Source organism: Leptodactylus fuscus, chromosome 1 (genome assembly GCF_031893055.1).
Source record: "Leptodactylus fuscus isolate aLepFus1 chromosome 1, aLepFus1.hap2, whole genome shotgun sequence".
NCBI lineage: Eukaryota > Metazoa > Chordata > Amphibia > Anura > Leptodactylidae > Leptodactylus > Leptodactylus fuscus.
Window position 1 is genome coordinate 67385544 of NC_134265.1, and position 25043 is coordinate 67410586.

The following is a 25043-nucleotide window of genomic DNA, read 5'->3' on the forward strand; positions in this document are numbered from 1 at the left end:
AGGAAAGACTGTTAAAAAGTCTGAACATATTTATGTAATGAGCAAGAATGGAGTTATTCCTCATGTACACATGCCACTGCTTATTGTAAATTCTACGTAAATGACAGGTATACTTTACGATGAAATATATGCAAAATCAACGTTATTGGAAGGATGTAATGCAGAACTGTAATAAACTATGAGAACCTTCTACAAGCTCTCCCTGATAAATAACATATATACAAATAGAGTACAGTCAAGTGTAAAGCTGTGTCACAATACCTTTGGTTGCTAACACAGATGACATACCTAATAATACAAGTATGTCTTTCAATGAAATTTTTTCACCCTGCACGTTTCACATCTGGTTTTGGCCTATAGGTACTTATGTAAAATACCAATCAGAATAGTGCAGTGTGAATGTGGCCTTTAGCAGAGATCCTATATAGACATGCCAAGTCAATAAGGTGTACTTACAAATATCAGCTCTTAAGCCCATGGAAAAGCATGGTCAAAACTAGACATTTTCTTTAAGACCATATCTGCCCACATTATTATGGTATATGAGAGTCATATAGGAGGGCTCAGCTCTGAGGACTTAATGCGGCCAGATGTTATAAAGTTGTTTTTTCATTTAAAACGTGTAATACCACTTTCCTCCACTAGTGTGCGGCTCTGGTTAAATGATAAATGTTAGGTAGATTGGGGTCCAACCTGTGGGATCTCTACAGATTAATCCAAACTCTTTGGATGTAAGGGAAGCAGTAGAATGATCCTTTAAAGCTTGAATGGAATACCAGGAAGCATGGTCGATGACATTCTACCCTTACCATTAGGCCGGGTTCACACAGGGTTATTTGGTCCGGAACCTGAGGCGGAGGCCACCTCAGTTTCCGGTCCAAAATACGACATCCAGTTGCACACTCCGCTCCGGATTAGGCCCAAATGAATGGGCCTAGTCGGGAGGGAGAGTCTTCAGGCAGATGCCACGAGGCGAATCCGCCTGAAGAATGAGCATGTCCATTCTTTTTCCCGGGAGCGGAATAAACTGCTCCTGGAAAAAAGAACTGACTGGCTCCCATTGATTTCAATGGGAGCCGTCGTTTTGGTCAGGATTTTGAGGCAGATAAGGCCTCGAAATCCTGACCAAAATACCCCTTGTGAACTCAGCCTTATCGTGTAGGTGGGACAAACTTGGGCTCCATTTTCCCGGTACACCAGTCCCCCACTGGTCTAGGATTTGTCACCGAACTAGTAGATATCCAAAAGCTCTGTGGCTGACCTGCCTATATTCGTTGTAAAAACAGAACTGAACTGTACTAAAGCCGCATTTTTCACATACGTCTTGTAGATCCATTAGTCACGACTCTCTGGCCATTGCTTCGGTGCAGTTGTTACATTTGGAACTCTCTAAGCTGTAAAATCTCAGTATGACTGTATGTGAAAGTAATGTAGAAAAACAGGAAATCCAGTTTTAAGAAATATAGTCATTAGCTTTAAGTGTTAAAAAGACACCAATATCTTATTGCAAATGCACAGAATTAAAAGGTACAAGCGCAGAGGGAACCTATCCCCAGAAGTTGGCAGCATCTACACTGCTCTTAATGTTGTACATGTTGTCTCGGCGCTGTTTGGTGAACACATTCGCTTCTCCCTTTTGTAGTCGTCTTCTGACGGCAGATTTCTGCTGCTTTGTCAGCTGTCTCTTCACCTTCTGCTTCACTAGTTCCTTTAAAAGAGCAAAAACAACAAGTTAGGGAAAGCAAAGACAGCTGTAAACGTAGAACTTATCACAAAAACTATATTACTTCACATGACTGTATGGTATATAGTCTGTGAAGTAAGTCTGAGTATTACATGTGTATGAGATCTGTATGGTCTTCCATACGTCATCTATTTTTCATGGATGTAAAAAAAACATGGAAAGTCCCAATTCATTGAAAACACCCACGGGAAGGTAATCTGACCACATAGAATCCATTTCTGTAGCTTTAAAAGAACAATATGGAAGGCTTCCACATGCTGTCTGCCATGTGGCTTGTGCCTGATAATTCCCATTGACGTGAAGGAAAATTCTGCCTGGTTGATGTAGAATTTTGGTCAAGTAGAAAAATTCAGCTTTGAATTCATGATGCTAAATTTTTCAGCTTGTACAAAATTACACCATGCAAACATACCTCTATGCCACATGCAGAACCGCATTTTTGGTTGGCGTGCTCTGTTATTGCAGATCCATAACAGATAGTACACGCTCCCATTCAATTCTATAGCCCCATGCACAAGGCTGTGTGAGGATATGTGAAGGTGCTGTAGGACTGATCCAAAAGTATAGAGCAATTCTTATTTCAGTTTGCTTTATGGCTGGTGCGTCTACTCTATTCAATCACCAAACCAAAAACACCAAGAGATGATGACCAAGGCTGAAATAAAGGCGACCACAGAGGCAAACAAAGAGCGGTACATCGAAGAATGGAGAAACGAAATAAATAACTCCAAGAAACTTACTGTGTACCAATTCCTGCAAAGTGACTACACCATGGCCACTTACTTGGAGAAAATACACCACCCCAAACACAGACAAGCCCTGAGCCGGTACAGACTGAGCGCCCACAGCCTAGAGATTGAAACAGGGCGACACAGGCAGACGTAAAAGCTACGGGAGAACAGACTATGTCAACACTGCAACCAAGGGGCTCTAGAAGACAAGGCCCACTTCCTGCTACACTGCACCAAATACTCAGCTGTGAGGGCCGTCTACTTTCAAAGACTCTCTTCCCACATCCCGGACTTCATATCTGCAGACGAGAAGAGGAAACTCTACATCCTACTGGGAGAAGGAGAGGCCACTGTGGAGATCACTGCCCAATATGTGTCCAGCTGTCACCAAACAAGAGGAAGATGAGACGCATGGACTATCAAACCCCCCATCCCCCCATGGACTGTTAAACCCCCCACCCAAAAGACCACTAAGCCCCCCCCCCCCATCACCCGTCTACCCCATACCCACACGCCCTAAACAAGAACAACGAGACCCTAAGGACACTTAAACCCCCAACCCACGGATCCCTTACCCACCCCCCCACATCCTTATTGCTTTGGCAACACCAAAGATCTTATTCTTTGGTAACGCTAATAAAGAACATTTGTATTTGCATTTATATTCATATGATTTGTAGAGTACAAATACAGACGAAAGCCGCCACTGTGCTGTCTGTTTCCTTTTCCACAGATCCATACACAAATACAGTTAAAAGATTTGGGCTGAAGCCATACAGATTTCTATGATTTATGGTAGAATTTTTTTTCTTTTCTTAAAGTGATAAGACCTGTTATCAGAGTTAAGAAATCGGACCATTCTTTGTTATGTCTACACGAAACATAAAAAAAACTCTGTTGCGGTTTGCCGAAATTCCTTATGGTTTTGGATCTGTGAATTTAAAATTCACTGCGTAAAATTCACTGGGCTAATCTTTGTGTGACATCACAGAAATCCAATGGCACAACTTCTGATATCTATCACGGAAATACACATAGGACTTTAATATCAAGTTTTGGAAAATCCCTTTAATGACCTATCATGGGCTAGGACAGAGGTAGGCAACTTTCGGCACTCCAGCTGTTGTAAAACTACAACTCCCAGCATGCATACTTGCTCTGCTGTTCTTGGAACTCCCATGGAAGTAAATGGAGCATGCTGGGAGTCGTAGTTTCACAGCAGCTGGAGAGCCGAAGGCTGCTGACCCCTGAGCTAGGACATTAATGTGAGATCAGTGGAGGTTGGACATTTGACTGGGAGCTGTGCTGAAACAATGTGGGAAGGTTGCTGCCCTGTTTATAAAGATATCCGCTTCCAGCTCGAAAATGGTTGACTAATGGGTATCCTGGTTGCCAGACTCCCCTCACCCCCACTTATATCATAATCCTCCCCAAGCATATTCAGCTGTCATTACCATGTTGCAGAGCACATTACAGTGATAACCATATCTTTGCTACATGTCACTTTCAGAGTTTTGAAGACAAAAAACAACAACTCTGAAATCTTATGCAAATGAGGCAGTTGGTGCACTGGGGGCGGGCCTTCAGCTCCCCGGAGCACTGCTCTTGTCACTCAGACGTCTACCATCTCCTGTCCATGCCACCCCTGTGCAGTGAGTGTTGACATTTCCACCTATATGACATCACCCACCCTACGGTGCTCCAGTGCTACATATAAGAAAGGCATATTGTTTATCAGTGTAATGTGCTCTGGAACAGGTTGGTGCTAGATTAAAATGCTTGGGGGAGTTGACAGACACCCTTTAATTTGAGGTCTTGGAGAACCCTTTCATCTAACATGTTATTGTAGCCAATAGTCGTGACAGTTAAGAGTGATCTTCCCCTTTAAGAGTTGGTTAATCCTTTTCACTTACTAGTACAGCAGATGAGTTACAGTTACTTCCATGTAATACATCCATTACTATTAAATAATGCTGCCTTTGTTGCTGGGAAAACTGAGAAAGATTTGTGTGGAGCAGTAAACAGGGGAGATCTGGAGCCCGGTCTCACCTCCTCCTACACTTGATAATGTTCTGAGAACATGGAGAATTATGGATTCCCAATGGAGCTCGTGATATAATGCCTTCCATCATGCAGGCCAGATGCAGGAGCATCCTGGCAACTATTCATGTGCTGGATGAATAAACTGGGCGGCCACACACAGACTTACATGATGATCTGGTTAAGATATTGCTTTTTCTTTCTGAACTGATCAAGGAACAGAAGGACGGAAAAGTCTTTTGATGCAGATAAAAACGCACCCAGCAAAAAACACAAAGGGGAAAAACACAGAACGATATCCCCCACACATTTATACATATGCACAGAGGGAGAGAGGGATAGGCCATTAATAAGAGAAATAGGATAACCCTTTTAACATGACTGAGCGAAATACACTGGGTGGGATTCATAAGGACTGTCATATTGTGTGCCAGTCTTTATGCCCCCAGCACCTGGTGAGGATGAAGTTTAGCCATGTGCCTTGTCATGAGTTAGGCACATCCTTACAGCTTCCTTGCTTCTAGGTGATCCCCATCCTTGCTGGCAGAGATGTTGATGTCATTTACAGCACAAAAGTCGTATAAATAATTAATGTAGTGCAGCTATAAGTAAGTACAATAATCCCCCCTCTGCCCAATAATGCCACCTCTTTAGTGCACCCTCAGCTGTCTCTTACTGCAGCTTCAGATTTTAGTTTTTTTGGTTGCATAAAAAAAATTTACGGCATGTAGAACATTATCATACAGAGGAGACTGCTAGAACATTGTGTGGGAAGTCAGAGCTCTGTTCAATCCCAAAAGACGCTCAATCTCATAGGAATGAACAGAAAAGACAACGACTTGAGATTTAGAAGTCAGATTGGGGGTCATGTGGTCTAACGGAAGTCCCGAACAAAGGATAGAAAATACTTAAATACAGAGCGCAATAAGTTATTTAACCAGTTCAAGACCAGACCATGTTCCCTGATTTACTAATTTGTGCCAGAATTCTAGTGTAGTTTATGTCACAAAACTGTCTGAAAATTGTAAGCAGCCATTTTCTCGTGGCCTGTGGGCATGCGCAGTCTGCTCTGCCCGAGGCCTAGAAGTCGGAAACCCGCACTGGAAGAAGAGGATGAAGAGGACGCTGCTGACGAAGATGAAGGCGGTGCTGGAGAGAACTCTCACAGCATTGGAAACGTCCCCAGTGCTATTTGAGCACTGGGGCCCGCCCCAAGTGCTGCAAGAGAACTCATTTGCATACTGTTAAAAACCGGGATTCCGATCGAATGGCGGCGCGGAGAAGACAACGAAAGATAAGAGAAGAATAACCTTTCTTATGGCTATTCCGACGTGTTACTCAGAAAAAAAAAAACCTTTGTATGATAGGATCCCTTTAAAGGAAACCATTTTAAACCAATTTTTTCTGGGATATTACTCCCACGATTCTTTAATATTAAAGAAACTAAGCAATATCAATCAGATGTTATATCATCATATGATATATCTTCTTTGGCAAATATTCAGCGTCCTGTGCAGTCACTTCCTGGCACAGGAAAACAACTTAACCTTACAGATAAAATAAGAGCCAAAATCATCTCCAACATTTGTGAATGCTATTTATTTTAGAAACATTCTGAGCATCTATTAGGTCAACTTCTTGGCGCCATCTAGTGGCCATTTATTGCTAAATGCTTTCCTATACTATCCTATTATGCCCTATAGAGCAGGCTCAAAAGTTGTTTAGTATAAGAGAGGTCAACACAAAGTAGCACTTAACAGTCAGGTCTAATCCTTTTCCTCTAGTTAGCCATTTAAAGGTTTAGAAGATAGATAGACCAAAAAAAAAAAAAAAAAAAAAGAATAATGTATTGTTGCTCTGTTTCCACTGGTTTCATGCTAGGGCTTCTATTAAGTGACAAAGTATTGGGCGGTTCTGCTGAGAGTTGCTGTATGACAAGATAGCTTTGTATGCAGACGACTTTCTTTCTGACCAATGCTGAGCCCACAAATAGATATAGAACAAATTAAGTAGCACTGAAAACTGACCATCATGTGGTATGTATTAGTCAAGTCACCACTGGACTGGAGAAATCTGATTAGACGATGGGCAAACCGTTACATAAAGTGTATCCAAATTTATGTATTATATGACATATGTATTTATTGGATTATATACGGTTAAAATGATCAATAACTAGAAACAGGTAACAAAATATCACAATCCGTGATGAAGCACATAAATCTTCTCAAAATGGTACATTTGCTGGGTAATTCTGTGCTGTGGCCACTGTCAAGCATACCGGCCTTTATTGGTACCACAGTGCGAAAAGGAGGGGTTATGCTTTTAAACGAGTTGTCAACTTAAAAAAACCCCAAAACATTAAAACCCTTTAAGATGGGGACCCACGTTTCGAAAACGCAGCTTTTATCTGCGAAAGAAACAATGTGGCAAAAAACACAAATGTTTTACATTACCTGCAAAGTGGAAGGGATTCTGTCTAATCCCATCGCCCCCTTTCAATTAAAAAAAAATAATAAAAAAAATCAGTTGAGGTCTGACACCCCCACTGACCAGCCGTTCTCAGCAGCTGACACGAAGAGCTGGAAGCAGACAACTTTGCGTAATGGTGAAACGGAAACAGTGCAGCTTAGCTCTCATTCATACGAATGGACGGTGATCTGCAGTATCTGATCTGACCACTAAACAGAGAACATTGCTGTCTGCTTCCTGCTCCATTCTCTGTGTATCAGCTACTAATAAGAGCTGATCAATGGGGTGTTGGGAGTCTGACCCCGCCCCACTAATCTTTTAACTAGACAACAGCCTTCAAACAATCAGCCAAGGAGATCTTACATGGAACTTCTGGCGCTACTTGGTTAATCCCAAGGAATCTTCAAATGTCACACCATCTTCGTCATGCACCTGCAATGTCCCCTTTTACAACCATGTGGGTCCTGGTGATGATGGGCAGAGGATTTGTATTTCCCATTTTAAGTGACTTTGTGATTTTCACTGGACAGACCCCCCCCCTCCCCTATCCCTGTGGAGAAGGTGGTAAATGCTGATGAATGGACCCTTTAAAAGCCCCCTACTCCAGTTCTGCAAATAAGCAGCCAATAGAAGCAACAGGAATGGCATGCCAGAAGAATTTACCGTATGCAGTACAGAAGCCCCCTCCTAGTCTCCAGGGGAGCATAGAGAACCAGGGTGGTAACCTCCAGGCCAATGAACTCTCTACTGAATAACTACATTGGGAAACCCTGGTTTTACCTCAGTTTCCCTTGAATTCATGACAAGTACTGAAACGCTTTGTACAAACAATACTACTTGAGATTCCTGCAGCTTTGTGTTCCTCTAAACCTCAGCGCAGAAGAGAAAACATATGAAAAATACCTTCTTCTGCTTCCAGAGCCAGGAGAAAGTCATAAAAGTTTTGTTTAGCAATTAATATGATTTATGTCTCATGTATAACGGCTGGAATCCCTCAATTCAGATATTATTTCAGGAATATGGACAATGTAGGAGGTTTCGTTAGAAAACATAAATCCACAGGCTACACATGAACATATTATGACCCGATGTCTGCATAATACTTACTGTTACATTACAATGGATTTCTATTGTGCTGAAAACAAACTTTAGAACTAGAAATATAGAAAATTGTGCACGAATAACTCTGATCTTAAAATTTGTGGCATAAGAAGTCACTTACCGGAGCAATTGTGGAGCAGCTGCCGACTGTACCCATAGAGGTCACACTGGTGGTTCTTGTGCGGTGCCGATTGATATGTTGCAGACTGTCCTCATCTCTGCAAAACAAAGACATGGACTTATCTAACCTGCACGTAGCCTTCCAGTAAGCCTTCAACTCTGGGGATTTTGTCTAAAGTAAGCCATACCCCTTTCTTGACCTTTAACATTAGCGGTGTTAGGGTGCATGCACACTGAGTAACGCCGGGCGTGTATCACAGCCGTACACGCCGGCATTACAGCAGACTGCCGAACACTTCCCATTCACTTCAATGGGAGCGCTCGTAACAGCGGCGTTTACGAGCGCTCCCATTGAAGTGAATGGGAAGTGTTCGGCAGCCCTGCTGTAACGCCGGCGTGTACGGCTCTCATACACGCCCGGCGTTACATAGTGTGCATGCACCCTTACACATGGTGTTATGTCATTGGACTACGAGGAAGGCCCCCCCCCCCTCCCACCGGGTGGTACTCTTCCTTTTACTGTTGGTGGGGCATTTCTCACAGCCCAGTGATGATGCTGAGCTGTAAGGCCGGCCCCTCTGACAGTACAGGGATATTGGTGCTGAAGCTAGCGGGGCACCGACATCTTTACAAGTGGGGCACATACCAGCAAAGCTGACAAGGTGCTAAAATGTAAAACTGCTAATGTCAGAGGACATGAAAGGTTCTCTTTAAAGGTATGTTCATACCGGTAAATCTGTTCAGTCAAGGGCTGAAATCAGCTGACTGATGGGCTGTTGGTCCCCCACTGTTCTACTAGTTATGACCCATCCCAAGGATAGGACATCAATAGTAAAGTTCTAGGAAAACCTTATCAGGCCTTATTCACACAATGCAGACTTGAACAATATTTGAAGCCAAAACTAGGACCAGGACCTAAACACTGGAGAAATATAAGAAAAAGATGAATATGAATACTACTCTTCTTTGGATCCACTCCCCATTTTGGCTTCAAAACACTGTTGAAATAAAGCTGAAAAAATCTGCAAAGTGAAGGGAATGACAGGAATATCAAACTGAGGAACAACAACAGAGTATATTGTGAGTGGGAGTTATATTCATCAGAAGAATCCAGATTACCATGAGCATTTCCTTACCTGAAAGGTCTGTATTCTTTATTTGACCCAGAAAGACCAACAAGGTCAGGACATTCATCTTCATAATCCTCAAGCTCATCACTTCCTTGGCTCCCAACATCTTCATCTAAGTTTGGCTTTTCATCCCCCGATCTGTCACTTTCATCACTGACGGCTGCACGGACCTCAGTGGTTTTCTTGTCACTCGTTTCAGCAGTTTTACCATCTAGTTCAGCTAAAGCTTTATTGAATTCCGCTATGTCTAATCCTGGCCCACAAGTCTCACTGTTGATTTTGGTTTCAGAGTCTTCAGACGTTCTGTCTGTGGCTTGTAATACACTGGTGTCTTCTTTGTTTTCTTGCTCATAGTCCCCAATATGAGGGGTACTGGCTGTTCCAGCACCTTCCTCCTCGGCATCATCTGGACCAGCGGGTTGTAAGAGCTCATCATCCTCCTGCATTTCCTTGGTGTAGCCACTAACTTCAATTTCTACATCAAGAGAGCACTCTTTCCTTAAAAGAAACCAGATCAAGAATCAAGATCTGAGGTGTCCATCACCATATTAACGTAAGTTGATACAAACACATGTCAGTAGTGAAGCCTTGGGCGGTGCTTTTATTTGTAGATATACTGCTTATTCTACAGAGGATGGATTTCCATCCTGTACTCCAAAGACATACTGATAGGGAAAAATATACATTGTGAGCCCTATGTGAGGCTCACAATCTACAAAAAAAAAAAATTGGTTCCAACTCAGACTCCACAGCCCTGGTGCAAGTAGTAAGGATGGATTGGGAACTGAAGAGACCCTGAAAAAAATGGGAGGCCCTAAATAAAAAATGTAAAAGTGGCTCCATTTTATAGGCAGACTCAGTACAAGTAGGCAAGTCCAGCACAAGTAGATCCTCCACGCAATGCAGTCCTGTATAAAGTAATTTTGCACAGTATTGCTTTACATGGTGGGAGAGGCAGCAGTCCTATGTAAGTTACCATGTCAGACAAACTTTAAGTTCCATAGGACTGCTGCCTCTCACTCTAGGTAAAGCAGACATTTTTGGTACACAGGGCTGCTTATATATATGCAAAGGCAGCAGTCCTATGTAAGTAAAGTTATAGGCAGTAATGGAGCGGCAGCCCAACCTAAGTGATTACTGCTCCATTCACATGGGGGTGTGTAGTATGCAATGACAGAAGATAGCTTGCTTAGTCTCAGACTATCAAACAAACATTGTAAAGAATAACATGCAAATTCCTTGTTAAGAACAGATGTTTGCAAGTGCACCATGAGAGTAGAGAAGTCCCTGCATGCTCAGCCACCATTTTATTCACTTCTATAGGTAAGATAGAGATTGCCGCTTCGGTAGTGTCATAAAAGAGTGAATGGAATGGTGGCTGAGCCCCACCGTATTATGTACACGGGACACCTGTGAATGGCAGGGAAGTGGTCTGAGCGAGCAAGCGCATGATGGAGATAAATGTTATTACTGGGATTTAAAAAAAAAAAAAAAAAAAAAAAAAAAAAAAAAAGTAAAAAACAATGCCTTTGCGGGAAATCCTTTGGGGAAAATAAAGAATGCAGCAGACACATGAGAACGCTATATGTTATCATATCTTCTGCTGTATTATTCTGCAATAATGTGATTCTCTATCTGCTGGGAATTGCAGAGTATACAATTCATGTGAAAACTAAAACTTCCTTGGCACAGAAACCTCACTTGCTTCTCAAGCTCCCATAAACCAATCTACAGTGAAAGAATTTGAGAAAAAAAATAAAATAATAATAATCGGTCCCGATGGAAAGCTAGTGGAGGGACTAGAACACAACCCAATGACGTCTCAAATGTTCTTTCAATATGGCCAAGCAGAATTCCCTGCAGCATTTAGTATCGCTGGTTTGCAGGGCAATTTACATATTCTGTAATATTATCTTTCAAGGATGTCAATTAAGCCAAGTACGTGTTTGCAATGTGGGAGGAAACCCACTCAAACAATGGGAACTGGGAGAGCGGACAAACTCTATGCAGATGTCCATGAAGCTTAGAATTCATTTATGGAACATTTCTAGAATATTCTGTGAAAATTCAATAATTGTTTAGGAGGAGAATACCCATTACTACTCACATGTAAAGAAACTTTAATATAAAAACATATTAAACAGGGACTGTCCTTTGTCACCCTACATACATAGGCTCTTAGTTTGAGAACAGAGGTCAAGCATTTTCATCTCTGAACCGTTGTTAAAAACATATATTTAAATCATACCACGCACGGTGCACGGTGATGCACGATTCGACATCATCTTCTGGCACGCCTACCTCTTCTTTCGGCGACGCCCTCCAGTCCTGGCTCCTCCCCGGCTTCATCGTCGTCTTCTTCTTCCGGCGGTTCAAATCTGGCACGTGCGCACTGCCATTGAGAAAAATTATGTCGGAGCGTGCGCAGTAGCTCAGGAGGGAGCGCTACTGCGCAAGTGCCGGATTTCAACCAATCGGATTTGAACCACCAGAAAAAGAGGATGATGAAGCTGGGGAAGAGCCAGGACCGGAGGGCGTCGCCGAAAGAAGAGGTAGGCTTGCCAGAAGATGACATCGGACCGTGGATCACTGCTCAGTGTGCACGATAGGTATGAATTACATATGTTTTTATGGTTTTATTTTAAAACGGGAGGGGGGGGGGGGGGAGTTTAAAATAACATTAGCGGTGCCTGAATTTTGCTGATAGAGCCCCTTTAATAGAAAAATGGCTGTACATGAACTTTGCTCCCCCCCCCAAGACTGGTGAGAGCCACACATGTGTTGCTCTCTTCATTCACATAAATCATGGCAAAGCAAAGAATAACCCCATTCTAGACATAGGTGAGACCCTTATTTGTAAGACATTATGGTATATTCTTGCTCAATATCGAAAAATCCCTTTAAAAGGGAGCCTGCCCTACAGCCAGCCCTGCAGATAGGTTAGGGTCAGGAGATTTAAATAATGTTTTTTTCCCTTGTTAATTGGTATCTACTTTGCCAAGATATCATTTTTTGTTAATATGCAAATGAGCACTTTGGAGCAACAAGAGTGTCACTGCTTACCTCCTTGGAGTAATAGCAATGCCCTTGTTGGTTACAAAGATCTCATTTGCATATTGACAAAAACAGAGGCATCGATTCACAATGTGAAGACCCCATTTGATTCAGGTGATCCTATCCGATCTATCTGCGGGGCTGGGTGCTCACTTCAAATCCTCCAGAATGTCCTTTGCTAGAAGATTCTCATATTCCAAACATGTACCAACATGATAGGAGGATAAGGCTCGTATAAGACATTACTTAAGGCGTCACTTACTGGATGTCACTGAAGGTAGGAAAAAGTTCACTTTCATAGTTGAAGCGTTTTAAGAAGAAATCTCGAATACATTTCACATCTCTGTCAAAATACCTAAAGAAAAGAAAAACCTGTTTAGTGCAACGTAGCAAAAAACAAAGATGGGATACTATAATGGATACTATGTCTCAACAACCATAATCAGTTCCTTTCTTGTAAGTTGCTCAAGTATCAGTGTCTTATTATCTGTGCTAAGATCATACTAGAGTATCACACATTAAAATACCTTCCTGCATTTACAATCGCAACCAATAAATCACTTGAACATGTTCTTGGCAGCACCTGGTCAATTCATGTCTCTATCAATGTACTAGCAGACAAAGAGGAATGATGCTATTACTAGGTAGCTGATGTATACATGAATAATTCAGCATAAAGAAGGCTGGTACCTGAGCCAAGATATTGCTCATATGCTATATTAATCAGTTCAAGGTTACTGTGTGTATGGGATCACTCTGCGGGGGGATTTACTACCAATAATTCTACATGATAGTTTTGTTAATAGATAGTGACCAGGGTTAACACAGACCATTCAGCATTTGCGTGAGACGTAGACACCATTTGTGGGAAATCAATCATGGTGACGTGATCCTCATCGTCCAGCATTAGATTAAACTCATTGAAGTCCCCGTGGATCAGGCCGTGATTGGCAAGCTTGAGAATCAGCTCCATTAACTCATTGTACAACGCCGCTGGATCTTCAAGTTGACGGACCTGGCACCTTAAGGGGAGAGAAGGAAATGGTTAAAAGGCATGGCCTACTATACTGACATTGTGAAATACTGGATATACTCACAAAACTCATGTGTCCACCAAATAATATTGGGGTTCTCACAAAAGACATATTGAGAGAATGGTTTATCTACCCAGGTGGAGAATGAATGAATGAATGAATGAATGAATGAGTGAATGGAGAGACAGCCATGCAGGTCTAGGCCTTTTCATTTCTAATTAGAGAACAAGCCCAGATAGTTTGGGTGTCCATTTCATTAGGTGCTTCAAAGGACCAAAAGGATCCCATTATGACGATAGGGTGGTGGTCCACACTTTATGACACTCAGGTTTCCAACATTTATAGCTTATCTTGTGGGTGTGAAAAACTACAGACACATTTTTTAAAGAGAGCTTTGGAGAAAAGAAAGGTCAGGTCATCATTTATAGGCCATGGTATAAAGGAACGCTAAACCCAGACACAGTTGTCAGTTTCTGTACGAAACCCTACAAATATGCCATTATGCTCGATTTTCGGCTGGAGATCAGAGGTGGAGGTCGGGCTTAACAAGATTTTTGTCCATCCAGTTGTCTAACAGCCAGACACAGGATGGTGAAGAGGAGGAAAAGGGGCCGGTCTAATCTCCAAAGAATTGATAAAAGTTTTATAGCTTTAATATTTTAGAAGTGCAGAGTGAAAAAAAAACTTTTTCTATCAGCAATTCTATTAACAAGGTAACTTTGGCTGACGGTTCTAAATAAAATGCCATTTTGCAAACATAAATGACTTGCCTGGGGTTGTTGTATTCTGACGCCTATTACTTTTATTTACTGTTTTGTCGACAGATATACGAGGGATTTTTTTTTTTTTTTTTTTTTTTGGGGGGGGCAAGTTGTAGTTTTTATTGGTAACAATATTTGGTATGTATGACTTTTTGACTGCTTTTTAATGCTATTTTTGGGCAAGGCGAGGTGATCAAAACACATTCATTAGCTCCTTGTGGTATAGTACAAGATAAATAACACTATTTTTGGACTTGGATACATTATGAACGTGGATATACCTATCATGTTTCTTTAGAATGTAAAAATACACAATGTAAACAAATAAAGCATTTTTTTTAAACACTTTAAAATTTTAACTTTTTAAAATATTTTTTTTTAGGGTATGTTCACCTGGTGGAAAATGAAGAGGAATTCCTCATCATTTTCCGCCGCCGGCATTTTCGATTCCAAATCCGAAGCAAATTCCTCCGTGTGAACACAGACTTACTGTCCAACAAGAAGACTTCAACCTGAAATCTCCTGATCCCCAGTCCAGTGCGCTGCAATACTTCTATATAGCAGTACATTGTGCAATGGAGAAAGGCAGTCAGGAGTCCGTTGTGTCCAACACTGGTAGCTAAACCCTTGTCCTGGCAATATAATATTACTGCAACCCATGATGGTCTGGTATAATCTCTGTCTTAATTTGCCTGTATTTGTTTCAGTCTGTCAGCCTGCTAGGAGCATATAGAAGATGTAAAATAATTATAGTTTATGAAGAATGGTCCCATGGGTTTAATAAAATTTAGAATGTGTTTTAGTGGTTATTCTGATTCTGGTTGTCACATCTAAATACAACTGTATGAAGAGAGTGAGTAAACTAAGAGTAAAAGTGAAGAATATGTTAGAAATGAGATATAATCCTAAAAGAAATATAATGGAGCATTAAAGACGTTTGTCCACAGGGACCCCCAGTGATCATAAGAACTGGAGTCCTCGAGACCCCTGTATAAATAAAGTAGCAGTGTGATCTATCTACACAGGGGACTGTGGATAGAGGATACGTGTCATAAGTGAGAAAACTGCTTTGAGAAAATTAACAAACTAATCAGAAGAACGTGCTTTCTCTCCAACTATCAGGTTAATTCTAGTTGGCTAGTTGTAAGCTGTCCGCAGCACATGTCCCTGGGCAGATGGGCGTGCTATTGCCATGGTCTAGAGAAACACAAATACTAATCAAGGGCCTGGCACAAGTACCCATCAGCACATGTGCTGGCTAACCTTGTGACAAGTCACTTGAGCTCAACTACTTGATTCAAGGTTTGCTTTCTCAACCTTGACTCCTATTACACAAGGCAATATGTTCCTACAAAGAAGACCATTGTGCTGGTCAGAGAAAGCAGAATTCATAGCTGCACTGCCACCTTGAGGCAAAAGAATGAAACACTACAAAAAAAAAAAAAAAACCAACCAGCTAAAGGCAATTTTATCCATAAAAAAAAATCTACTTTATTAAGAACAGCAAAGGGCGTAACATTATAGTTATTGTCTGGTTCCAAATCGAATTCTCATATTGATGACCTATGCACAGGTTAGTTCATCAATATGTGATCTAGAGGGGTCTGACACCCGGACCCTGCACAGTTCAGCTGTTTTAGCAGTCCCCGGGATGCTGGAAGCTGCTAAGTGATGGGCGGTGTGCAGTATGGATAGGTCATCAGTATAAAAATTAAATTTGTGGCCAGACAACCCCTTTAAGTTAAACAGTTAGGTAAGATCAGACAACCTTCACCCTTATGTCCTATCAGTACATATCGATACCACAGAGGTGCGGCGATTAATAGCTTGGGATACACTAGCAAAAGAGACTCAGCACTCCATATCCAGACATTACATGTATTGTCATTAAAGAAGCACTCTCCCACCACCCACTTTTCTTTTTTGCCTTCACGGTTTCTAAATTGTTAGCTCACTAGTGTGCCACGTGTGGAGAAAATCACAACTGTGCTGTAATCCACAAACAGCAATTGCAAAGCATGGCCGCCATTATGACCTGCTGATTCGCACAGTGTTTTTCAGTGAAGTCGATGTCGGGACTCTCAATACATTCCTAGTCTCATTTTACTTCAATATGGATGCATTGAGAGTCTGGACTAACAGTTACGTGAAATATACTTGTATCAGAGAGGAGATCATGTGGGGCAGTTGATCAATATCTACATGATAAAGCAAAGTATAACTTCTTCCATACACTACACACCATTGACCCGACAAGTTAGAGATGGAGGGACAAAATAGCAAAACAAAACAAAAAAAAAAAAAAAGGGATAGAGATAGTTAGAGAGAGAGAGAGAGAGAGAGAGAGGGTGCTTCTTTAATCTTAATGGCTGCCATTTAATACTACATTTTATTCAGTGGCAGCTGCAAGGGAAATGTCAGTCTGGTTGCAGCTGCCATTGGTTGACAGATCTGTGCTTAAGTCTTCTGAAGTGGGGCCCAACGTGATGATCTGGAGACAACCCTATAGGGAGCCTGCACATGGAGTTTACGCTCGCTCATTCTGAACGTAAAACTCGTTCAGAGTGAGCCGTGTAAAAAACAGATCCCATTGACTTGAATGGGTGCCGGCATTCGCGCGCTCCCCTTTGAAATCAATGGGAGGCTTTTTTACCTATTGCTTTCAGTGTGATACGCGCGTATGCAGGCACCCATTCAAGTCAATGAGATTTGCTTTTTACGTTCAGAATGAGCGAGCGTAAACTCTGTGTGCAGGCTCCCTTAAATATATTCTGTACATCTGTAAAATAAGGCATTCAATGAGGGTAAGGAGATCTTTTAAGCCCTTCTCATTCTATTTTTGTGAGTGAGTTGAACAAAACCTGAGTATAAAATACATTTGAAATATCTAAAAATATTTTATAAGCTTTAACAAAAAATAGTGTGACGCATTAACCCCTAAGGGTACACCTGCGCCTTCTCTCCGCTGAGGGATTATGTTCCCCATTCCATTTGAAAAATGTGGAGAGAAAAGCGATCTCTGGGTGGAAACCAGGTAGACCCCATAGTTTATGGGGCCCGTGGATTACCATGGGTAACCCCTTTTTAAGTGGATTAGTTGTGAACCTAGTGTAATAAGCACATTAAAATTACAAAAACCATGCTGAAAACGTCACTTTTTTTTCTGGTTCAGATAAATATTGCTTACCGTATTTTCCGGACTATAAGGCGCACATAAAATACTTCGATTTCCTCAGAAATCGAAAGTGCGCCTTATAGTCCGGTGCGCCTTATATAAGGCTTGAAGCGGCGGCACGCGAGGAGTTAAGCAGCGGCCGCCGGCAAAGTCTGCATGCCGCTTCCATACATTGCAATGGGAGCGCGCTATTCAAATAGTATTCGTTCATCTCTAACTATTTGAATAGCGCGCTCTCATTGTAATGTATGGAAGCGGCATGCAGACTTTGCCGGCGGCCGCTGCTTAAAGAGATTCTACTAGAGATGAGCGAGTACTGTTCGGATCAGCCGATCAGAACAGTACTCGCTCAACTCTAGATTCTACCATTAAAAGAACCTCTTCCCCCTAACCACGTCGGAATAGCCTTAAAAGACTATTCGTCTCTTACCTTTCCCATAGCCAGCGCCGCCTTCTCCCTGAGCTGTGTTCGCGCCTTCCGTGTCGTCTTCTTTGGGCCTCATGGATGACGCATGCGCAGTCGGCTCTGGCTGCGAGAGCCTGTTAGAGCCGACTGCGCATGCGTCATCCATGAGGCCCAAAGAAGACAGAGACGGAGCTGCGGAAGGCGGCGGCGCTGGCTATGGTAAAAAGGTAAGGAGATTATTCCGACGTGATCAAGAAGGAAGTTCTTTAACTCCTCGTGTGCCGAGCGCTTCCATTCATTTCAATGGAAGCGTACCATTGAAATGAATAGAAGCGGCTGGCACGCGGGGGGTTAAGCGGCCGCCGGCAAAGTCTGCCGGCCGCCGCTTTCAATCATATAAGGCGCACCGGACAGCGCTGCGCCTTGTAGTCCGGTGCGCCTTATATATGGACCTAGGCAGGACTATAAGGCGCTCATGGGTAATGCGCCTTATAGTCCGGTGCGCCTTATAGTCCGCAAAATACGGTATTTATCCCTTTAGCAATCCCACACATTTTATCCTTCTCTACATTCCAGCTTTCATAATTTTTTTTTCTATTTCGGTGTAGTATATGTGCATCATCATTACTTACAATGGGTAACCATTAATAAGCTCCATCACTACGGCATGTCGGTTGTAGTCATACGGTTTTGGTACAGGGAATCCTCTGTCATATAAGGCCTGGAAAAAATGGTTTAAATGTTTATCAAGAAATAAAGTTTCCAAAAGCTTTACAAAAAAAAAGAAAAAAAAAAAAAAAAAAAAAAAAAAAAAGAAATGCATTTTTAGGTGGGGCACAAACATCACAGTAAGTATTTGCATGACATTATTTAGCAGCATTTCTCGCTTGGCAGGATTCTGATCAGAGGCGGTATTATTAAATTCCAAAGAGGGGGCATATTGTAAAATAATGTACAAGTCTGGGGTCCCACCCACACACGAGGGGCAAACTGTAAAATGGGGTACACGGCTGGGGTCCCGCCCACACATAAGGGGCACATTATAAAATGGTGTACACGGCTGGGGTCCGACCCACACATAAGGGGCACATTATAAAATGGTGTACACGGCTGGGGTCCGACCCACACATAAGGGGCACATTATAAAATGGGGTATATGGCTGGGGTCCCGCCCACACATAAGGGGCTCATTGTAAGCTTTCTTAATGGGAGCTTCAGCCACTATAGGTTATTAACAACAAGGCTGTGTCTTTGGGGAAAAGGAATGGAGGTAGGAAAACCTCTCTCTGTCCTACCCCTTCCTATAAAGACTTGTGTCTGTGTCTACAGGGAGTTCGGCACATCCTACACTCGTTGGACATATTGCTAAATTTAACCTAATTTTTTTTTAAGGAATTACTGTGCCTACGAATCCTTCATGTAAAATAAACTACAGAAGTAAAACAATTTACATAAAAGAAAAAAAAAAATCACAAAATTATCTTATAGCTAACAAGAAAAAATAGCCTAGTTCTAAAGGACATATAGAATAGACATGATGGGGAGAGGTGTTTCGTGTAGGCCTCAAGTATACTGTTTCTCCTTGTGTCTCTCTAGCGCCACTTATTGGCATTTTTTACCAGCATTGAGCATTACCTGGCTTATAACACTCCCTATGCTGGCTAGCATTCTCTGCATGAAGAAATAGTGACCCCCACCACACTCCGCCATCATACAACAACCAGCCCCCTGCTCTGTACCAATGAGGGTTTAGAACCTCAACAACCGTCTGCAGAGAACTCTGGTTTGGTTATTATCCTCGGTCATGCTGTAAGATCTGTTAAAAGGGTCTGATATTGACTTACACAATAGAGATAGATAGTTTCTCTTTTCCTGGAGGAGAACATCTATCTATCTATCTATCTAATCTATCTATCTATCTATCTATCTATCTATCTATCTATCTATCTATCTATCTATCTATCTATCTATCTATCTATCTATCTCTGCCTGTGAGCACTGTCTGAGCTATACGACTCCCTACTCCAGCTGGCAGTCTCAGCAAAGAGAGCAGACATTTGGAGTAGGTCCCATCACATACAAGTGACTGCTATAACCCTGGATATATACAGATTCTGCTTGAACCGGAATATAATAAATAGAAATCACGCTGATGCGTCAATGTGCAAAGCGATCATTTACCATTTGGAGTATTAGCGATTATCCAGACAGACAAAAGATCCCTGTGCCCAGAATAAGCCAGGCTTTGATCTGCAGGTCTTTAGTTGATGGATATACAGAAAACCAATTAGACTGGGGAATTTCAGGCTTAAGGATGACATTCTTCCTTGGGAACAGCAGAAGCTATTTAATACGCCTCTTACACAGCACGAACCGTACATATGTCTCCTGCTTTCAAAGGACGGATGAGAGGCATAGAGAGGAAATAACAAATGTCTTAAACGTCTTATTCTCCTCAGAATATCTGAGGTATTCACACATCAACCTACTGAAGAATGAGGAAAGGAGGGATTCTTAAGAAGGATTTGTTAAGGTCCCAAGGTAACATTGTACTCATGAACTTACTACAGTAGGACTCTCTATACACTGGCTGACAAGTAAACCCTGCAACAATATAAGACATTCATGGCGGTATGATCCTTGAGCTCCAAACATATGGACATATAAAATTATCTTAAATCTCATATGCCTTTGTATAATACAACAGAACATTTTATTTCTGCATCATATGAAATGTTATTATATCTATATCCTGCTAGATATCATGACTTTGAAGGACAAGAGATCCCCTAGAAACGTTCAAAATGAATAAGCATTTAGGGAAACAAGACTTTAAAGGGAATTTGTAAAACTTTTACACTGATGATCTCTTCTTAGGATAGATCATCAATAGAGATGAGCGAGTACTATTCAAAAAGGTAGTTTCGAATTGCACGCGCCCATAGGAATGAAAGGGAACGTCCGATGCGCGGGGGTTTAGCGGCAGGACGTCGGCCCCGGCTGCGTCCATTCATTCCTATGGGAGCGTGCTATTCGAAAATACCGTTTCGAATAGTACTCACTCATCTCTAATCATCAATATCCTAGGGATAGTCTATCAATATGTAGGTCCTTGAAAACCTATTTAAAAGGGGTGGTGCACGAATTCCTTTGGTCACATGGCAATGCCACATCTCCATCCCATTAGAACAAATGGGACTGAGCTGCAGCATAGCCATGTCACCAACAGACATGATGTCCATTTTTTCGAAGTCCTGAACAACTTCTTTAACTTAACCCAAAAGTGGATTTCACACATAAAAATGTTCTCCAAAAGCGTGACATACATAAAAACATAGTATTATGATGACACATGAAAACTATGCATATGACATATAAAAGGGGCAAAAAGTGACCACTGAAATATTTTCTCTGATGTTTCCAACGTGAACGGCTAAATATAGGGTTTTATATGGAGAGACCACCACTCATAGCCAACTACATCATTTTTTTAATGTGCAACAAACCTCTAGGTTTGACAATATACAGATATTGTAATGGGGTGACAAACCAGGTGAAGTTTGTGGTGGGCTCAGATTATTAAATTTGCTCAAGTATAGTCATTCATGCCAATGGCTGACATATGAGAGTGCAGGGGGGTGTCATTTGCAAAAGGGAATGACAATTCTGGTAGTTTTACCAGATACACCAATGCATGCAGGTATAGTAAAGGTGTAGAATGAAACAAAACAAGTCCCGCTTTCTCTATTTTTTGGACATCTTCCTTAGGTGGGATTCACCCAAAAACTTATTAATAGAGATGAGCGAGTACTGTTCGGATCAGCCGATCCGAACAGCACGCTCGCATAGAAATGAATGGACGTAGCCGGCACGCGGGGGGTTAAGCAGCTGGCCGGCGTCAAAGCGGAAGTACTAGGTGCATCCATTCATTTCTATGGAGCGTGCTGTTCGGATCGGCTGACCCGAACAGTACTCGCTCATTTCTATTTATTAACAAAAAGAATTTTTTTGTATATATCTATACAGTCCGCATGTGTACATGAAGACTGTATATGGACCAAAATTATAGAAGTCTGAAATAGGTCTTAGCCAACCAATGTGATGAGTCCTAACTCAATATATAGCGGATCCATAACGTTCATCATGGCTCCTGCAATTATATGACATCTATGTGAACAGTCTTATTTGATCAGAATGCTGTGAACTATTCCATTCCTATATACCATTATATATAAGAAATGGTTTACACCGAATACCACAGGTATATGTACAATGACTCCTTTGAAACAAGGGGAATAGGACACCCCTGTTCTCAGTGAGAGGCGACAGCGGTATATTTGATAGCACCCAATAATTTTACCCTTTGGCGTGTAACGGTTGCTCAACATTTGGAGAGGCTGACATTTAGGTAAAACACAAGCTGATCTCTAGACGCAGCACTGTTCCTGATTCTCTGCTTACTTTGGATTGTATTAAATAAAACTGTGGTTCACCATCTCTAACAAGCCAATAAAGAGAAGCCGGGAGACAAAGCCAGCATAAGCAGCTTACACGGTTTCTCTTATACAAGTCACATTTGCCCAGTGGCGCAGATTGAACATTTTGGTCTCAAGTGCAATATTTGTCCAAGTCAGAAGATGTTATTAAAACACCATTGGCTTGTCTGCTAATAGTATAAGTAATGCGCCAGTGCCAAGCCAAACGACACAACATATCTCAACCAAGCTAACCTGAATAGATAAATCTGTTTTACACCTCTCACTATGCCAGGCCGATGGGGAAGTAAAACTGCCTTGGACAGACTTTGCAGATTTTTAATGTCACATTTAACCCTAAAAAGCAGCATATCACTGAGATCAGTACACAGCCCCATTCCCAATCTACATCTAGGTACTTTAAAATCCTAAAGGCCTCTAATAAAGAACATTCCCTTTTAGAGCTTATTCTCATGGTTAAAAATGAATGTTAATAAACAATGGTTCTGTACATTTTTATGATGGCTGCGCAGTGTTACTGTAGCTCTGCTCTCGCTGAAGTGAATGGAAGTTGAGCTGTCATAGTGGGACGCTGATATATGCTTCTAGTTACGTAAAATGGCTTTACTTTGGCTATTTTTAGTGGTTGTATTAAAAGGAAAGGAGCAGGTGACATGTAGAGATGAGCGAGTAGTATTCGATCGAATACCTCCCCTCCATAGGTATCTGTGTAAGCGGCCGGACACCAAGGGGTTAAAGAGGACCTTTCGCCATTTTTCCCAAAGGCAGTTCTATATACTGCCGGAAAGCTGACAGTGCGCTGAGTTCAGCGCACTGTCGGCTTTCCCGATCTGTGCCCGGTGTGAAGAGCTTACGGTCCGGTACCGTAGCTCTTCTATGGTCAGAAGGGCGTTTCTGACAGTCAGTCAGAGACGTCCTTCTTCACAGCGCAGCCAATCGCGCTGTACTGTGGAGCAGGGAGGAACGCCCCCTCCCTCTCCTGATAATAGTCGTCTATGGACGAGCTGTGTGAGCAGAGGGAGGAGGCATTCCTCCCCGCTCACACTGTACAGCGCGATAGGCGCCGCGAGGCAGAAGGACGTTCCTGGCTAACTGTCAGAAACGCCCTTCTGACCATAGAAGAGCTACGGTACCGGACCGTAAGCTCTTCACACCGGGCACAGATCGGGAAAGCCAACAGTGCGCTGAACTCAGCGCACTGTCAGCTTTCCGGCAGTATACAGAACTGCCTTTGGGAAAAATGGTGAAAGGTCCTCTTTAAGCACATCGAATACTCAATGCATTTAACCCCTTGGTGTTCGAATACTACTCGCTCATCTCTATCGACATGCATTTACGACCAGCTCCCAATTCAAACTTGGTTTTCTCGTGATAAAATGTTTATGCAGAGAGGTTCTCTAAAGAGGATCTTTCATGTCCTCAGGCACTTCGGTTTTATATACTGCTAGAAAGCCGATAGTGCGCTGAATGCCATTATATGCCCCGGGGGCTGGAGATATTGGTGCCGTTATAATTGCACTGATCTCTGCCCACTGTCAAAAGAGCGTTCCTGACAGTCTAGCTGGGCTGTGAGGAACGCACCCCCTGACAGTAGTCGTTCATATCTCTGTACTGTCAAAGGGGGGTTCCTTACCGCCCAGCGATGACGCTAAGCTGTGAGGAACGCCCCTCCCCCCCCCCAGTACTAGTCTAAGGACGAGTACAGTCAGGGGGACATTCCTTACAGCCCAGCTAGACTATCAAGAATGTCCTGCTGACAGTGGGCAAAGATCAGTGCCCTTATAATGGCACCAATATCTCCATTCCTGGGGCACATAACGGGAAAGCAGACAGTGCACTGAAGGTAGCAGTGCCTGAGGACATGAAAGGTCTTCTTTAAGAAAAAGAACAATAAGAATATGCACATTATCTATGGTATAAACATAGAAGCCTTTTTACCCTTCCACACACTGAACGAATATGTTAACCAAAATATCACCAAGTTACCTTCATGTATGCAAACTCTTTCATAGCAGCCAGACGAGACAGATAGAGCCACGACATCTTATGTCTGTGCTTGTGATAATCTCGCTTGTTTTTAAGATTACGAAAAGATGTTCTTCCAAGGCGGTGAAGTTTTAATGCGAGTTGTTTATCATCGTCATTCGCAACAATGTAGATATCTATAAGGAGCAGTAAGAAGATGCCACTGTTACTGTAGAGCAAATTAATATCATAGTACCAGCACGTGTAAACATTACATACACGTATATACAAATGTGTCCACCCTTAACTTATCATGAATTTGGTTAAAGGGGTTATCCAGTTTCTGATGGCCTATCCTCAGGAGGAGAACACTTGCGATGCGGCAGTGTAGCAGAGCTGTGCTGCAGCATTACCCCATAGACTTCTAAGGACTCCCCTTTAAGGACGCTCATGAAAGCAATCAATATTATAGAACTACGTTCTAACAAAACCCTTGAAATGCTGCCTTGCCCAACATAACCACAAGGTGGCTAAAGGCACACACTCTCAAGATATCACAAAACAGTATTGTGTTGAATAGCTGGTTGTTTCATGTTTGGATATGTTAAACCAAGTAAGAAACAAGTTCCTCCAGTTAAAACAACTTTTCAGAAATGAATAGTGCTGCTGAATATAATAAACTTTGTACTATATCTTATTAAGGAGATCTGTTTCCTTCACCACTTATTAATCTATCTTCCCAGTCCTTACCCTCAATCTGACTGCTTGCTTACATTACATTGGCGTATTCATCCTCACACATACACCAGGGAGG

At 42.1% G+C, this 25043-nt stretch overlaps 1 protein-coding gene across 1 annotated transcript in view; it reads right to left on the bottom strand.

Moving 5' to 3' along the window:
• Positions 1-35: 35 nt before the first annotated feature.
• RIOK2 (RIO kinase 2) overlaps positions 36-25043 on the bottom strand; it is a 30517-nt gene continuing 5509 nt past the window's right edge. Inside the window, exons 4-10 of the mRNA XM_075271461.1 lie at positions 24251-24426; positions 18401-18489; positions 13223-13414; positions 12655-12747; positions 9345-9836; positions 8210-8306; positions 36-1708 (exon numbers count right to left, since the gene is read on the bottom strand). Coding sequence (XP_075127562.1) covers positions 1547-1708; positions 8210-8306; positions 9345-9836; positions 12655-12747; positions 13223-13414; positions 18401-18489; positions 24251-24426 — 1301 coding nt within the window. The 3' untranslated portion in view covers positions 36-1546. The remainder of the gene's footprint in view (positions 1709-8209; positions 8307-9344; positions 9837-12654; positions 12748-13222; positions 13415-18400; positions 18490-24250; positions 24427-25043) is intronic.